This window comes from Phoca vitulina, unplaced genomic scaffold (genome assembly GCF_004348235.1).
Source record: "Phoca vitulina isolate PV1807 unplaced genomic scaffold, GSC_HSeal_1.0 scaffold3, whole genome shotgun sequence".
In the NCBI taxonomy this organism is placed as follows: domain Eukaryota; kingdom Metazoa; phylum Chordata; class Mammalia; order Carnivora; family Phocidae; genus Phoca; species Phoca vitulina.
The window spans coordinates 55,561,018-55,578,681 of NW_022589706.1; the positions used below are offsets into that span (position 1 = coordinate 55,561,018).

General features: G+C 37.1%; 1 protein-coding gene across 2 annotated transcripts in view; it reads right to left on the bottom strand.

The window, feature by feature from the left end:
- Positions 1–17,431, bottom strand: part of NUP54 (nucleoporin 54) — a 32,584-nt gene extending 15,153 nt beyond the window's left edge. The window contains exons 1-9 of one of the 2 annotated variants that reach the window (XM_032400565.1): positions 17,287–17,431; positions 16,451–16,612; positions 13,548–13,631; positions 13,303–13,449; positions 5,496–5,722; positions 3,340–3,527; positions 2,188–2,384; positions 611–665; positions 57–150 (exon numbers count right to left, since the gene is read on the bottom strand). In XM_032400565.1, the coding sequence (XP_032256456.1) occupies positions 57–150; positions 611–665; positions 2,188–2,384; positions 3,340–3,527; positions 5,496–5,722; positions 13,303–13,449; positions 13,548–13,631; positions 16,451–16,612; positions 17,287–17,353 (1,221 nt within the window). In that variant the 5' untranslated portion in view covers positions 17,354–17,431. The remainder of the gene's footprint in view (positions 1–56; positions 151–610; positions 666–2,187; positions 2,385–3,339; positions 3,528–5,495; positions 5,723–13,302; positions 13,450–13,547; positions 13,632–16,450; positions 16,613–17,286) is intronic. The other variant, XM_032400566.1, reaches the window with a different exon arrangement.
- Between the last annotated feature and the right edge of the window lie 233 nt (positions 17,432–17,664).

Genomic DNA, 17,664 nt, shown 5'->3' on the forward strand with positions numbered 1-17,664 from the left:
GTGTCTGTAATCTCTTTTACTATTCCCAGAGGCAGAGAATGAAGCTAAATGCTTACATCTAATCTGGTCTGATGCTGCTTAGTCATCTGATCTTGAACCTTCAGTCTTCGAAGAAGTTCTTTGAAACCCACCATGGGTACAGGAATTAACCTGAAGAAATCCAAGTGGTCAATTATCAGACCTTAAGCCTTTTACTATTATTACAAAGTATAAGAAATTAGGGTTTTTCATAATAACATTCATGTAATTTCACAATAAATTTCTAGGGTTCAAAGGCAGATCAATGACTATGAAATCAACAGTGTTAAATCAGATTTTATTCAACCTTATTTTACAAATGAGGAAATAAAGTTCAGTCAAAAATTGTACTTTTAAAGGCAAGTATAATTAGGGGAGTGATACTCAGATGTCAAGGTTTTCACCATATTATACGGCCTTATCAGTCAACATTTTTTTTTTTTTTTTAAGTAGGCTCCCATGCCCAACATGGGACTTGAACTTATGGCCCTGAGATCAAGAGTTCCATGCTCTACCAACTGAACCAGCCAGGGGTCAACATTCTTTAGCAAATTTTAGTCCTTATATGAAAATAAGATGAAGGTATACTTACTTTTCAGAATCAGGGTTATCCACCTTGGCTTGTTCCCAGATAATAGGATCAACACCTACCAAAAAGAAGAAATATTTTTTCTGAAAAAAACTATCCTCTGTTTTTATAATATTTGTATGGGAGAGGCCTTCCTAAAGAAGCTGTAATGAAAAATTACTATTCAATATGACCACTACAAAAATGAAAATTTTTGTAGGATAAGCTTAAAAAAAAAGTTATAGACTGAAAGGAAATACCTACAATCTATAGGATAATACATTAACCTCCAGAATACAGAAAGAGCTCCTATAAATCAGAAAGGAAAACAAAAACATCTAATAGAAAATGGGTAAAGGACATGAGATGTTAATTCACAAAAGATACAAACATGGCTAATAAACATATAAAAAGATGCTCAACTGACTAGAAATCAGGGAAATGCTAATGAAAGTCAGTGATTTTTGCATTCAGAATGGCAAAATTAAAAGAAACTGACAATCTCATTGCTGGCAAAAAAAGATCAAAATGAGAAAATATTAAAAAAGAAATATGAGAAAAAGAAGACATTCCTGTTACAATGTGTACAACTTTCTTTGGAGAGCAATTTGGCAGTCTCTAACAATACATAAAATATACATAATCTTAACTCAAAAATTTCATTACCAGAGATCTATTCTAAAATACATATCCATGTGTTCTAAGACATATTTATAGGGATGTTAATTGTTGCATAGTTTATAATAATGAAAAGGTGGAAATAACATAGAAGTTAAGTGAAGTAAGGTACATCCATGGTATTCCATGTAGATTTTTAAAAAGAATATTTACTTTCATGTACTGACATGGGATGGGAAGTGCTATGAAATACTACAATTGAAAAGGCAAGTTGTAAGGGCGCCTGGATGGCTCAGTCGTTAAGCGTCTGCCTTCGGCTCAGGTCATGATCCCAGGGTCCTGGGATCGAGCCCCGCATCGGGCTCCCTGTTCAGCGGGAAGCCTGCTTCTCCCTCTCCCACTCCCCCTGCTTGTGTTCCTGCTCTCACTATCTCTCTCAGTCAAATAAAATCTTTAAAAAAAAAGAAAAGAAAAGGCAAGTTGCAGTAAATGTACAATGCAAAATCCTTTTAAGGATTTCCATGTACATATGCCATATTAAAATCACAGATAAGGGACTAATAGAGTATAATAAATTATTAGTAGTAGCTATTTCTGTGGAAAGGAGATAAAGAGGATCTGTAATACAGTCAATCTAGTTATGCCATTTACAATCTTTTTTGGTGAGAACACATTTATTTAGGTTTTACTTGAATGCTCAGCACAAGTTAGAAAAAAATAAAAATATTAAAAGTGAATTACCTTTGGGTAGATGGATTATGGATTATTTTTCTTTAGTTTGTCATTTCCCAACATTTCTAACAAGCATATTAGCTATAGAATAAAAAAGCTAAATGCAATGAAAACATTCAAAACTTTGTCCCAAATTAGCAGACATGATAGACACTAGTTTTATTAATAACCAACTAATACCTCCCCAAAATAGAGGAAGCATATATATTTCTAAATCTTTCATTTCCTCAACTCTGTGACTAAAAACATACCAGCAGGAGGATTCTGTAAAAGTTGTTTGATTTGTGCAGGAGAAAGTTCAGTTCTAGTCATAGAAAGGGTTACACCAAGTTGCTGCAACTGTGTTTTTATATTAGTTTGTTCAAAATGGGCATATAGTGTTGTAGCTGGAACTCTTCTTGAAGTACCATTTGGAGAACGCTCAACAACATAAATGACAACTTCTGTCCTGGGGGAAAAATAACCAAGTTATAAAAGAGCACACAACTCATAGCTACAACTCATATCAGTGCAGCATGTGATTTTAGAAAGATGCTAGTTGAATTCAGAAATTGTTGTTTTAGAAAATAGTATTCTCTTAAATCTTGGAAAATAAGGAACCCTTACTTTATGTTCACTTGTAAATCAACTTGAATGATAAAATGAGACAGACATATAATATTTATAAAACATTTGCTTCGCTGCAAAGTACTATGTAAATGTTACTATCTTTTCCAGAATTGAGAAGTACTTTGGAGATTCTGTTGAAGCTTATCTGATCTCAGTTATTATACCTCACTAATAATAATTCTTCTAACCCAACATATCCCAAAGTAAATGCTTTTGCCACTAAGTATGAAAATTATACAGAAGACATAAGAAGGAAATAAGTCATAGTTACTATCCATGAATGAGCATGAACAGTAATCAGTTAAAACTTTCCAATAACGTCTTTGTGGCCTTTGATTTGCACACACAGCCATGATTAACATTTCTTCCTGCTTCTGAATGAAAAATCTAAGGAATTATTAGCATCTGGTAAGTTAAGAACTCCAAGATTAAGGGGTGCCTGGGTGGCTCAGTTAAATGTCCGACTCTTGATTTCGGTTCAGGTCATGATCTCAGGGTTGTGAGATCAAGCCCCGCATCTGGCCTCCGCACTGGGCGTGGAGCCTGCAAAATTCTCTCTCCCCACCTCACTCTGTCCCTCCCACCTCTGAAAAATAAATAAATATAAAATAAAATAAAATAACTCCAAGATTAAGAAAAATGCTTTTAAACAAATGTTATAAATACTGAATAATCACTAGCTGAGTAATAACATTCTAAGATTTAATTTGTGCTTTATCAACAAAAACGCTGTTGGATCACTCTCTTTGGACCAAGGTGCACAGAAATAAATGGTGTATTTAATGTATACTTACTGATCATCTGGCAATGTTTTAATACCCTCTACATTTACAGTAAGGGTCTGGTTTCCTCCCAAAACTTTATGTAATGATTCTACCAACTGCTGTTGTTGGCTTCGAATATCTGTTTCTTTTTTGTTGAAAACTAAAACCACTAGCCCATCTTCATCTTTATTATTGGGCATACAACTATATCCTACTGCCTGTAGAATGACAAAAACAATATCAAAACTATGTACAGATTTTACATCAGATGTTTAATATTAATACGTTAAATATCTGCTAAAACAAGGAAAACAGCTTAATGTCTGCTAATGAAGGAAATAATTATTCTTCCCACCACTCTGTGCCCTAGGTCATCACAAGTTAAAGAGAAACTATTTTACCCAGGAATAATATAAACTTACAGTGAAATTAAAATTTTCTCTTCAACAGAGTAACCAAATAGCCTTCTCCTCTAAAAAACTTTGATATTCATTATTGTTGGGTGTTTCTGAACTCTGATGAAACAATTCTGCATGTCATTATAAAAATGACTGCAAAAGTCATGGACCAGGACCTAATTTATTTTACTATACTGACTTACAGAATGTTAAACTAAGTTTTAGATATACAAAGATATGATTACTATACTTTTTTTCTAAATATAAATACTTTTAAAGTAGAATAACACTGTCAAACTTACAATACTATAAAGAATGTCTACATCATTTTATGGTTTCATGTAATATAAAACTTTACAAAGCATGTTAGTTTTTAACATAGTATTAAATATGACAAATTTCTAAGGAATTACTCTTTTAGACAGAAGCCTTTTCTTTTGTCACCACTTATAATGCAACTTTTTAAAAAAGATTTATTTTGGGGGGGGAAGGGGTAAGGGGAGAAGGACAGAGGGAATCTCCAGCAGACTCCCCACTGAGCAAAGAGCCCTATACAGGGTTGGATCCCACGACTCTAAGATCATGACCTGAGCCAAAATCAAGAGTCAGATGCTTAACTGAGCTACCCAGGAGCCCAATAATCCACCTTTTAAAAAAGAATTCTAGTTCTCATTTTATCATATGTATGTTATGTATCAACTTAAAAAAAAAGTTCTATTCAACCTATGTGCACTGTATAGCTCTTAGTCACTAAACAAAAGTATAAAATTTCAACTATATACACTTAAAAATTCTTTTTATTAGAGTGATGAGATAGAGAGATGTTCTTTAGTAAGATAAGCTAGTCACTTTTTGTTGTTTAACCATGTTGAGAAGGGTCTGATCCTCAGGCTTGCAGCTCCAAACACAAGCTTACATACATATTGATTAGAGACTGACACAGGCAACAAAAAGTGTTGTTTTTTTTTTTTGCCACTGAAATGTGGCTGGGGTACCTAGGTGGCTCAGTCGGTTGAGTGTCTGACTCCTGGTTTTGGCTCAGGTCAGGATCTTAGGGTCGTGGGATCCAGCCCCAAGTCAGGCTCCACCGTACTCGGAGAATCTCCTTGGGATTCTCTCGTTCCCTCTGCCCCCCGCACACATGCACCCTCTCTAGAAAATTATTAAATACGTCTTAAAAAAAAAAGTAGCTGAAGTATAAACTGGATTGCAATACATTAGTTATTAAAAATATGCCATCGAGTTGACGTAAATACTCTCACTGGCTGATGAGACAATCTCTGAGAAGCCAAATTCAAATGAGAAGGTTGTTTGGTAGGCATGGAATCAGAAAGAAAAAGATTATACTGTTTTAATGGCTTTAGCATCCAGTTATAATAGTTGACAACAGAATTATACATGCCAAACAGCACATACAGTCTGTCTGCTGGCTGGGGTATACATTCCTGGACAATGTTACATGAGTATCACCAAATTTAGTTTTGGGTCTCCACTTTATAGATGCCAAGCAGACCACTCCCCTTTCGTTAACATTTTTTCCTCAGTTTTAAATTACATTCTGATCATACCTTCCTTCATTCATTCATACTCTGGTCACCTTCAATCACATATATGTAAGAAATCACTTCAATTTAATAACTTCTGTATCTTTAAAACAAAAGTATAATTGTACCATATTCAAGGAGTACTAAAGACCAAGCAATTGTTTCCTTCGTATTATTTTAATCCAAATATCACATTCTCTCTTACACACACTCTTCACGTGAGGATCAAAAGAAATACTAATACCTTAAATCGGCAAAAGGGATTTTCTTGTGTGAATTCCACCGGTGGAATGTTATTGTTGAAATATCCTTTTCCTGTGCCCCAAAAGGCCTGCAGCTGATTCCATTTTGCTAAAATAGCGTCCCTCTCATCTCCCAACAGCGTTGGAGCAGAAAGAGCACTTGCAGTATTTATCAGTTGGCTGGACTGTGTAGGAGCTTGTGTGGGCTGACTGAAGAGACCACCTAATGCTAGAAATGTACCCCGTAGTTAGTATTTAAGAAAAAAAAAGAATCCGTCAATTCAGATACTAGGTATGGTAGGCCGAATAATGCCCCTTCCCCCCCATCATGTCCACATCCTATCCCCAGAACCTGTAAATATGTTACTTTACACAGCAGAAGAAACTTTGTAGATGTGATGAAATTAAGAGATTGAGTTCAGACTATCCTGGATTATTACTAAGTGAGCTCAACACAATCATAAAGGTCCTGAGGAGGGAAACGGGAAGTCAGAGTCAAAGTGAGATGTGAAGACGAAGGAAGGGGCTGGCTATAAGCCAGGAAATGCGGGGAGAGAGACTAAAAGCTGGATAAGGCCAGGGAATTGATTCTCCCTTAGAGCCTCAAGAAATAACATGGCCCTGCCAACACCCTGATGTTAGCCCAGTGAAACCCATTTCTGAATTTCTGATCTCCAGAACTATAGGATAATAAATTTGTATTGTTTTAATACACTAAGTCTGTGATACTTTGTTAGGGCAACATTAGGAAACTAATATACTAGAAGAATCCTTATAATGTTAAACTTACTTTTCTAATGATTATCTTCTTAATACAAGTAATTCCATTACCAGTACACTAGTTGGATTCATATTAGACCCACATAAAAAAATGCATATGGATATGATACAGAAAAGTAAAGTTTGTGAAGTTGCAGAATTGGTTTTTAAACCTTTATTGCTATTACATGTGTGTAATAAATACAAACTGGAGGACACAAAATAAGCAAAAAGAATCATTATATCATTGTTTTATCAATATCAACTTAATCACTTTTCCTTCTCTTACTACAAAGAAATACATAGTAAAAAGAACAACAAATGAACTAATAATCATTAGGATTCTAAGCTAAAAGCTTTAGCAGGCCGTGTAGCTTTGGGTAAGTCACTTAACTTCTCTGTGCTACAATTTCTCCAACAGAAAAGGTAACGTTGTTAGATCAGATCAGTATCTCCAAAGTGGGAGGTTAAGTATCCCCAGTACATGAAATTATAGCTGTCAGGCAACAGTTGAGTCACTGAATAGACTAATTCACATAACAAGAAGTTATCTTTTAATTATCTGATAATATATTTTAAAAGTCTCAGTTTGGTACTAGTCTGCCTTTAATGACTCACAACACCTGCTTATCTCACATTTTACCAAAGGAAAGCGTAAGTCTAAGGCTCAGAGCTTAAGGCAAAAGTATTAGCTAGAATCTATTAACACTATTACATTTTCTGTGTGCTTAATTTCAGTTATCCTGTCTTTATAGCAGATGATACTGGCTTTCCAAAATTTATAGCAGTAATACAAATCTTCCTTTTAAAATAAATATGTAATGTTTAAAAGAAAACTGACTTAAAATTCTTAATAATACAAATGGTACAGAGATAAGAGAAAAATCATGAATACCAAAATGCTCTGAGTTTTAGGGCCACTATATTAGATGATACTTAACTTTTCTTTCAGATCTAAAGGTTCTAAGTACCACAAGGTCACTGGGGCTGCTACAGGGCTAGAGAGGGTCTCTTATTATCCTCCAGATGAATAGTATTAATTTCCAAATGGGAATATATAAAAATTGTAAAGAATTGGACTAGAAGCTAGAAGACTTGAATCCTGGTCATTATAAGCTCATAAGCTATTTATTGTAGGGGCGCCTGGGTGGCTCAGTGGGTTAAGCATCTGCCTTCGGCTCAGGTCATGATCCCAGGGTCCTGGGACTGAGCCCCATGTCGGGCTCCCTGCTCAGCAGGGAGTCTGCTTCTCCCTCTCCTTCTATCCCTCTCCCCACTTGTTCTCTCTCAAATAAATAAAATCTTAAAAAAAAAAAAAAGCTATCTATTTTAGCATTGGCCAAGAAATTCCTAGGCTTTATCTCTTCAACTTTTAAATGAGATAAACTATGATCTGGACTGATTTACACTGAGCTTCCTTTTTACACTTCAAACTAGATTATAGCAATACTAGTCTACTCAGAGTTCACTAGCTGGAAGGCATTGAGGAACTCAAATTACAAAACCCAATACACTCTTTTCAAACCTTAGCATATTAGACTTCTCATACCTTTCTACATTCTCAGGGCCCTCATGCTGTTGATTAGCGCTTAGCTCCCAAAGAAAATCTTCAACTTTCACTGAACACACATCCTCCTTGAAAAGCTCTTTTCCTTTACATTTCCTGACAATATATAGTCTGTCCTGGTTTTATATATCATACATACATACATTCATTCATTCAACAAATACTTATTGAGTATCCACTAAATATCAGACATAGAGCTAAATACTAAGGACAGAGTGGTAAACAAACTGAGCACATCAAATAAATAGTAACAACTGTGGTAAGTCCCTCAGAGAAATACAGAGGTCATCAGAGTACTAAATGAGGGAGCTAATCAAGTTGGGGGCGGGAGGTCAAGGGAAGGCTGCTCTGCTCCACTAGAAATTCACTAAGGCATAAAAGAAGCAGTCAGCCAGGCCATGATGTAGGGGCAAAGATGAACAGCATGGGCAAATCTCTGGTAAAGAGGAGGAGGAAGATGAACCAGCAGAAGCAATAAAGAGTACTAAACAATTAGGTAAGAAAAAAATAGACCAGGTTATCGAAGTTAAGGGCTCATATTGGCCAAAACTGACAATCTGAGCATCAAAAAAAAAAAAAAAAAAAAAAATGCAACCAACTCAAGCACATTCAATTTATTAAAACTCTTGCATTCAGAATTATATTTTTTAAAAGATAAAAAATTTTAAAAAACCTCAATTCCTTGGACACCACTGGAAATAATCGGGCCACCAACAACTTCTTACAAAAACTGTCAACTAAAAAGAATTTAGCCTGCCTTTCCTATACAAATTATATTTCAGGGTGACCAAGCAATCTTGTGGGATGATTAAAAACTTCTTTTACAGGGGCGCCTGGGTGGCTCAGTCATTAAGCGTCTGCCTTCGGCTCAGGTCATGATCCCAGGGTCCTGGGATCGAGCCCCGCATCGGGCTCCCTGTTCGGCGGGAAGCCTGCTTCTCCCTCTCCCACTCCCCCTGCTTGTGTTCCCTCTCTCGCTGTGTCTCTCTCTGTCAAATAAATAAATAAAATCTTTAAAAAAAAAAAAAAAACTTCTTTTACAGAATAGTTTTAGTGTGGAAGGGAGGGCAGAGTTAGGAAATCACCATTTTGCAACTCCTAATAAAATAACTGACTGAGGCAATGATCATCAATGAATGAAACCATTAAGTTAAAGACTGATGGGGAACTTTATAAGACAGATTGGCTGTCACCCCCCCGAACCCACTGATCAATCTCAGCATCACCAAAAGAGGGATACACCTTCTAATGTGATGCAGTATGAAGTACACTGCACAACTGGCAAAGTATCCATGGCAAAACGTCAAATTTGAATCTAATAAAGTACCTAAAGCTAACTTCATTTACCAGAAAAATGGGGGATAAAGTTAAATGATACTACAAGCAAACAAATCTCCAATTGGGGACATTTCACAGGACAACTGGCCCAGTCTCTCCAACAATTCTTGAGGGGGGAAAAAAGGAGTGGGGAACTCTCTATACTAAAAAGAAACTTGAGGGGTGCCTGGGTGGCTCAATTGGTTGTGTCCGACTCTTGATTTCGTCTCAGGTCATGATCTCAGGGTTGTGAGATCCAGCTCTGCATCGGGCTCCATACTGGGTGTGGAGCCTGCTTAAGATTCTCTCTCACCCTCTCCCTCCCTCATCCCCGACACGCTTTCTCGTTCTAAAAAAAAAAAAAAAAAAAAAAAAACCTTGAGATATGATAACAAGAAAATGAATGTGGGGATCTTGTTTGGATCATGATTTGAATAAACCAGCCTTAATGAAACATATGGGGAAATGTGATTAAGGACTAGGTATTAGATGATACCAAGGAATTATTAATGGTGAATTGGAATGAAGTCCATGTTTTTAAAGAGAGAAGCACAGTACAGTGAGGGTGAAAGGACATGTTTGGGATTTGCTTTAAAATACTTCAGCAATCAAAAAAAAAAGCGGGGGAGCCAAGGAGATAGATAAAACAAGTATGGCAAATTCTGACTTGCTGAATCTATTCAGTAGACTATGGGGTCGTTTTACTCTTATTTTTGTGTGTTAAATTTTTCATTTAAGTAGAAAGTAAGTATTCATTGGATTTGAGAGGATTAATGATCTTAACTGTTTGAGTAAAGAAAACAGAATCCAGATCAGTGTGGGCTAAGAGGTAACAGAAGACAACAGAAGGGGATCCCCTTTTCCATAACTATTTCATGTAGTTTATGAAGAGGAGAAGAGAACAGCAACTGAAGTGTGATGTGAGATTAAAGTTGTTTTGTTTTGTGGTTACTGTTTTAAGAAAAAAGAAACTTCAGGTTGTTTAAATGTGGATAAGAAGGATCTTTGGGGAGAGAACTTGAAGACTATTTTGGGGAGAGGGGTGTTGCTGGAAAGAATAATCAACAGTAGAAGGGTCGCTTGGAAGAATGAGATCCAGAGCACAGGTGAAAAGGGAAAAGGATGAGTATAGAGGGAGGAAGATAAACAGATTTGGTAGTGGGAAACTGAAGGAACTGCAATGAGGGATTTTATTTTCTTTTTGAAGTGGAGGTCAAGGCCATCTGCTAAAAATAAGAATAGAGAAATCTGAGATTTGAAGAGAATAAAGGTTTAACTGTTATAGAAGGTGGGAGAATAAATTAAATAAACTTCTAAGGATTACCAGGCAATGTTGACGCCCCAACTTAAGTCAGTGATTAAGAATTTAGAGGTACTATTCAATCTTTTGTATTGTGTGATTTTTCTCAAGCAGTATCCGGACAGACAGTTGGGCTTTCACCCGCTTGGGATTTTTTACCCCCTCAGGCACATGATACAATGACAAAGTTTAGCATTTGGCAACCAGTGACTGAAATGGAAGGACATGGAATCTAAGCTAATTAGAGAGGTTAGTGAAGACAAGAAGGAGCTGATGGAAGAACGGATAATGGTCTAAATGGTCTAATGGTCTAAATGAAAATATCACTGATCTAAAGACCTAATGAGGTCTAGGAACAGCTATATTCGAAGTATTTAAAAAGGCAGGCTAAAAGAACAATAGGTTGTGGAATGTTCACACCAGTGATTTTGAAATTAGAACATTTTCAGATGTTGCCAAGGTCCAGGGTAAGAATTGTTTAAGAGAAATGGAAGAGGTTTTTGGAATAAAAGGTAGATGGCATGGCTGTTTGAATATATAGCCATGTGATGTTTAAATAACCCAGATAGATAGGAGTTGAAAAGAAAAGGAAGACTAACAGCCAGTTGCCAAAGTTTTCAATGAATAAGAGGTACTGTCCAGGAAGTCAGCAGCTGAGATTAGAGTATCACCGACAGTATTATCAGACAGCAAGCATCTCATACAAGCAGGGGTTTTAAAAATAAGGCAACAGTTCCATAATCTTTGCAGATTAAACTCAAAACTCCTTACGGCAGCAGGTCCCAAATTCATTATGATATGCCATGCAATGATGCTTTTATCAGTTATCCCCTCTGCTTGGAATACCCTCTTCTGAATTTATCCGACTAATTCTTTCAAGATTCAGCTCTTCTTTTGTATTCCACAACACCTTGTAGGGGTTCATTTTAGTGCTTTCACATTACATATGTATTCTGTATAACTGGATGTTTATTATTCTAATTAAATATTTGTTATTCTGTCTCCTTGTAGGCTATTAGCAGGAAATCGTGGCTTTCAACCTTCTATCACCAATGCCTGACATACAACATACAGTCAGTAAGTGGCTGCTAATAACTGAATAAGCCCCTTTATTCTGCGAATGAATAAAACCAAATTCAATTTCCCATTTTTCCTAATGAAAGTAAGTGTAACTATGATACCTGAGAATTGGAGAGACTTTATTTCAAGAAACAAAAAAAGAAGTTCCCTTTCCCCTTCTTCTCCTAAAGTACTTGGATTTCCAACAAAGAGAAATGACTGAAATACTAGAAAGAAGAATTGAGACTACTATTCTATTTTCTTTGTCCTATTGGCCAGACAATTCTTGAAATTCATGTTTAATAATCTTCAATAACTGAGTAGGATGAATTTTAGCCAATCAATCAAGTTACCTCAGAACAATGAAATGAAAGTGATTTTAAGAGGTAGCAGACTGGAAAAGTGAAAAGAGCATTACATAGGAAGTCAAAGAACTTGAATTTATGTTTCTATCCTACATCTTGGGAGGTCTATGGAAGAGTCACAATCTCTCAGTTTCCTCTCTTCACCTATAAAATGGAGATAAGAAGAGTACTATTTCATAGAGTTCTTGTGAGAATTAAATAAATTAATCCATACAAGATAACCCTGGAGCATACTGCCATATCAGCTAGTAAGGAAGCTATCAAAGACTAATTCTAAGCTTGTGTCAAAGGACTTGGAAGCCAACCTGAAGAAGCTTGTATCTTTGGCCAAAAATGGAACAATTTAAGTATCAATAAGGATAATAACTGCAACAGATTAAAAAATACCAAATAGCTGAAATACTTAAGTTCCTAACATTAAATAAAAATTAATTGGTCTCCTTTGGAGAATCATAGAGAACCAACTCTTTATTTTGAAAACTAATTATAAATATGGAAAGAATCACCAAATAGTAGATAAAGTTTCTCTTTATAAAAGTACTCCAACAAATACATGGAAAAAAAGTCACAGAGTCAGAATAATACCATTTTGCAACCCCTGATAAATTAATGGATCGAAGTAATGATCACCAATGGCTGCTGCTAACACGACAAAGAATAGACATGACTGACATTATATACCTCTTGATAAAGAATGCAATACGACCTATAGTCTTGCAACCCAACAAAAAACTGAACTATCAACATAAATAGGTACCTACATCCAACCCAATTTACAAGAAACAGAGAAGACAACGAAATATGTTAAACTATACCACAGGAATACAATCCAGTAAAGTCCTGACTTGAAAAATTCTGTATGACAAGTATCTCATTTCTTTAACAAACTGGAAAAACAAAACAAAAAAAAGAGTGCTAACAGGGGAACTTACAAAGCTTTAAGACAAATAAAACTAAACAATAATGCTTACACACTTACATGACAAAACTATAAAGTAAAGAACAGATCACCATGAAAGAGGACTATAGTTCCTCTGATAGGGAAGTGACTGTGAGCGCAATGTGGAGGGCTTCTCAAGTGGCTGGCCAGAGACCACCTCCTGACATAGGCAGTGGTTACAAGGGTGTTCACCTTGATATAATTCATTAGGGTGTACTTTTGTGCAGTTTTCTTTTTTGTGTTACTTTTAGCAACAACGAAAATTTAAATGGAATGCTATTACACACAGAGGCTTTATAATCCTGATCCTGCCAATCACTCTTCTCCCCAGTTGCTATCATCATATATAAACATGAGAAGTAGCTTTTGGAGTCTTGTGGAACATAATATTGATAAATCTTCAAAAAAAGAGATCCATTAAAGCGTTTTGAACAGTGCGCTCAATGTTAGCTATATGTTACAGTTTTATATTTGAAGTAAGATGAAGGCCTCTTATACTTACTAGTTTGCTGTTGCTGCTGCTGTGTATTAAATCCTCCAAATCCCAGTCCAGTTCCCAAACCAGTACCTAAACCAGTACTACTTCCAGTTGTTGTGCCAAAACCAGTACCAAAGCCAAAACCTTTGTTCTGAGTACCACCGAAGAGTCCTTTGAAGGAAAAATGTAAATTGCATAAGTTAAAAAAAAAAAAAAAATCTGATCTCTAGCTCATTCACTTCTACAAATGACTTAAGATATCCTCTTACCAGTAGTGCCTGTGTTAGCTGGAGCAGAAAAGCTGAATGCAGAACCTGCTGTTGTAGATGTTGTCCCAAATCCTCCAAACCCACCTAATTTAAAAAGGATAAATAGAAAGGAAGAGTCTTTTGTATACATAAGTAATTTCTTTTTCAAATTATTTTATCATTGCCACGTAAAAAGACAAAATATTTTGATCTAATTTTTCCTTTCTCTAGTTTCAACTTCAATTTTTTTAAACCATACTACTCATCAAGAAGTCAATGTTGCAAGAAATAAGTGACTAAGTATTTAAAATAGAAATACCACAATGCAATATATACCCCTCAACTAAAGGGCTGATTAACAGTTACAGGTGATAAAACATGTTAAGCCTATTACCATGTTTAACAAACTCTAAAATGATTATGCATTTACTTTCTAGAGTAGGAGCTGCAAATTCAAATGCCTACAAGATTTAGGCTGAGAACATTAATAAGTGAAACAGACAACATGAATAGTTTTTAAAAGTGGCAGCAGTTTCTAAATTCCAGCAGGTTACTGCTATGGGAGAATGGTAGTTTAGTAGTGTTGTATATTCCTATTTTTCCCAAGAGAAACAGAAGATCTAGATTTTCTATGTGAAATTTACAGAATTTTAAACCCTAATTCACTTTTTTTTTTTTTGGCAAAAAATTCAAATGTTTTTAAAACAGTGTGTCAAACAGATCATACTGGCAGACTGTGGTGCCAGTTTGCAACTTTGGCTTCGGTGAATTAACTTACATTCTCTTTTAGCTTATGTTTCTACTTAGCCTTCATGAAAACTTAGGAACTTTTCAAAGGAAACATAATGAACTCCCTACAACAAGAATGTGTTTCTTGAAGGAAGAGGTAAGGGGAAAAAAAAAAACCCCACAAGTGGAAGGCAGTAGCAAGGAAGGAGAGCAGGAACTAGCACAGCTTTCTGCACTAGTCTGGCAACTGACAGATTTACAAATTTCATTTTTAGGTTAAGTTTAGAAATGAAACTCATCTTAACCATATGTAACTTGACATATGAATGGGATGGAATATAGCCAATCTATTTTTTTTTCTTATTGTCAGTTTTTACCTGATTACCAATGTGGTGCCAAGAAGACTTTTAAGAAAAATATTTGAACCATTAGTGCTGAGTTATGCCACAGTATTTTGCAATTCTAACTTTTAATCTCATATATTTCTAGTATAAGAGACAGATTCATGTTACATAAAAGACATAAGAAGGAAAAAACCCCAACCCTCTGATATTCATCATATAATTTTGATTTGGAAAATTACTTAAGAATAGACTGCATGTTGTAGCCATAACCAAATACTCTATTTTCTTGTAGGTTCTATTTGCAGTATTGGAAACCGTAAACATTTTGATTAAAAAAATCACCTAAAAGTATAAAACATTGTTCTCAGTCTTTTTCATTATTCTTCACTCCTACAGAAAAACTATTGATATATTCTGAATTGGCTACACAATATTAGTATCTTATCATGCTTCCTAATACCAAAAATGTTTATTAGTAATAGTGGATCTGCAAAGATACAAAATAAACAAGAATTTCTATCATCCCTTTGCTGAAGTCTCAGTTAATGAACATATATAAAAGTGGTTAAAATACAGTTATATTATCACAACTCAATACTTAACAATGATAACTCCAAATGAACATGAAATCAAGCAAATACCAACAGGTTTATTTATTGTTGTTGAATTACAAGCTGGGTGGCTTTGTTCGGAAACACAAATTTCAAAATAATGTTGTTTTACCCAGTGCCAATTTTAAGCAAACAGGGAATAATAAACATACCAACATGATCACTTAAAATATAACTTAACGATAACGGACAGCTTTATCTTTGGAATCCAAGGTTTCAAGTATTCTTCAAAACGTTTCAAATCAGATGCCAAGGTGATATTCGCACTGCAGTAACAAATACTGCACAAATACCCAAATAAATTTTAGGGAATAAATAATGTTTACCAAATGCATATAATTGGCATGGGCAGAAGTGGCATAATGTAAGAGAATATGGACAATAAATTCATATACGAGCAGCAGAGGAACAAGACTTTTCTATAGGATAACTATAAGAAGTACACACAGACCTATTTTAAATTTATATACACATATATACACATCATAGTTTGTGTTTTGCAAATTTCCAATAAGCTTCAACCTATATAGATACTAAAATCTTCATTATTTTTTTTAATGCAAAGATGTCTAGCCTACCTACTAGAACTCAATGCTATCTGATAATAAATTAAATTGCTCCGCTCATATCTCAAAAAATCCAGCAAAAAATTGGGGGCTCTTTCTATAATTACATACCTTATAGAAGAAATGTATCCTAATCTGCTGAGTGGATCAAAGAAATACATTATTGTTGTTATACACCTTAAAAAAACAAGACAGGATACTGCTGTTCGTATAAGACTTGTTTCTCTTGGGAAACACAAGGACAATCAAATGAAATTCCAATGAAAGATGCAGGAAAAATGAAAAAAAAAAAAAAAAAAATGACTGCAGGAGTCCAAGAATCCCAGAGAAATGGGCCTGACTGCTGAGCTTCTATTTTGGAAGAGATACGTAACAATTTGGAAAACATATTCTACTCAAAATAATAATCCATTCCAAATTCTTATCACTTGGAAGGTATATTCTGTTCAATCAAATACAAGTTTAACAAAGGAACGTTATAACTTGCAAGACTTCTTAATACCAAATCTTTTAAGACAGTCAAAACTGGATACAAACGTTTTTGATTCGACACTAGAAAATGAATTTCCCTTCTTCATTAGACAAGTCGCTGTTCTTTCCAAAACTAGGAACCACAAAATATTCTTGGACTCCAGCTCCCAACATTCGTTACACATACGACCCGCAGTATCTACCTGCACTTGCCAGACTGTTACCAAAATTGAACGGAGTCGCCGAGGTAGTAGAAACACCGAAATTCCCAATATTAAAGTTCACTGCAGGATTAGCAGTTAATCCGAAACCCCCAAAATTAAACCCACTGGCGGTGGAGTTGGCAGTCTCAAGCCCACCAAATCCTGATAGGCGTGTAGACAAAGAAACAAAATTTTAAAACGGGAGAGGGGAAAGAAAAGAAAAAGAAAGCAAGATAAGGATTAGAAGAGTCAGCAGGTTTTACAGAAGGGAACAAAGACAAACCTTGACTTAGCTCCAAACGAGTTAAGAAAGCGGAGGCGGGGACAGGAGAGAGGAGCAGGAGCGTCAAGTCCCCGCGGCAAGAACCAAAGGGCCAGCACCGAAGGAGCCGCAAGGCAGCGCCCGCGGCTCCCCAGCCCCAACCTCGCCGAGCCCAGCAGAGGGAGCCGAGCAAGCGTTCCCGCGGGTCCCGGAGGCTGAGGTGAGGAGGGCAGGGCGGGTCTCCCACAATGGGAAAGAGGAGCCGCTCTCCAGTCTCTCCGAGAAGGGCTCCCCGGCGGCGGGAAGCGACCCCCAGGAGGACAGGGCCCTGCGGGGACCCACCACAGCGTGAGAGCCCCAGGCTGGGCCTCGAATTCCCCCGCGGCCTCCTCAGGAGCCGCCTGGGCCCGCTTTGCCGCCGCCCGCCCTTTTCCGAAGCACCTAAAATCCCCAAGCAGCCAGGAGATCCCCGTCCCCCCACCCCCCGGATCCCGGAACTGGAGAATCTCGGACCGAGGGGGTGGACCGGAGGCCTCCCTTCCTCCCCGGGAGAAGGTCCGGAAGGATCACTCACCCGCGGGGGCCGCGGTGGCTGCAGCGGTGCCAGAGGTGCCCGAGGGAGCCCCAAAGTTGAAGGCCATGTCGCGGGAGCAGGGGACCAAAGCGCTGCTCCCGCGACACTCGGTGCACTCGGCTTTTCAGTCCCGCCGGGAAACTGCCTTCGGAGTCGGGAGTTCCGCCTCTTTTCTGGCCTAGCCTAAGAGGCCGGAATGCCGGAAAGGCTCAGGGGGCGGGGGCTGGAGCGGGAACGCCCCCGGTCCCGCCAGCTTCCGGGGGCTTAGTGGCTTCCCGTGGTGTGAGGCGTCACAAGCGTGGGGAAATGCTGCGAGTTCGCGGGGGCCTGCTGTCGGAAAGCCCTTAAAATCTGCCTTAGGGAGGACCCTTGGAAAAG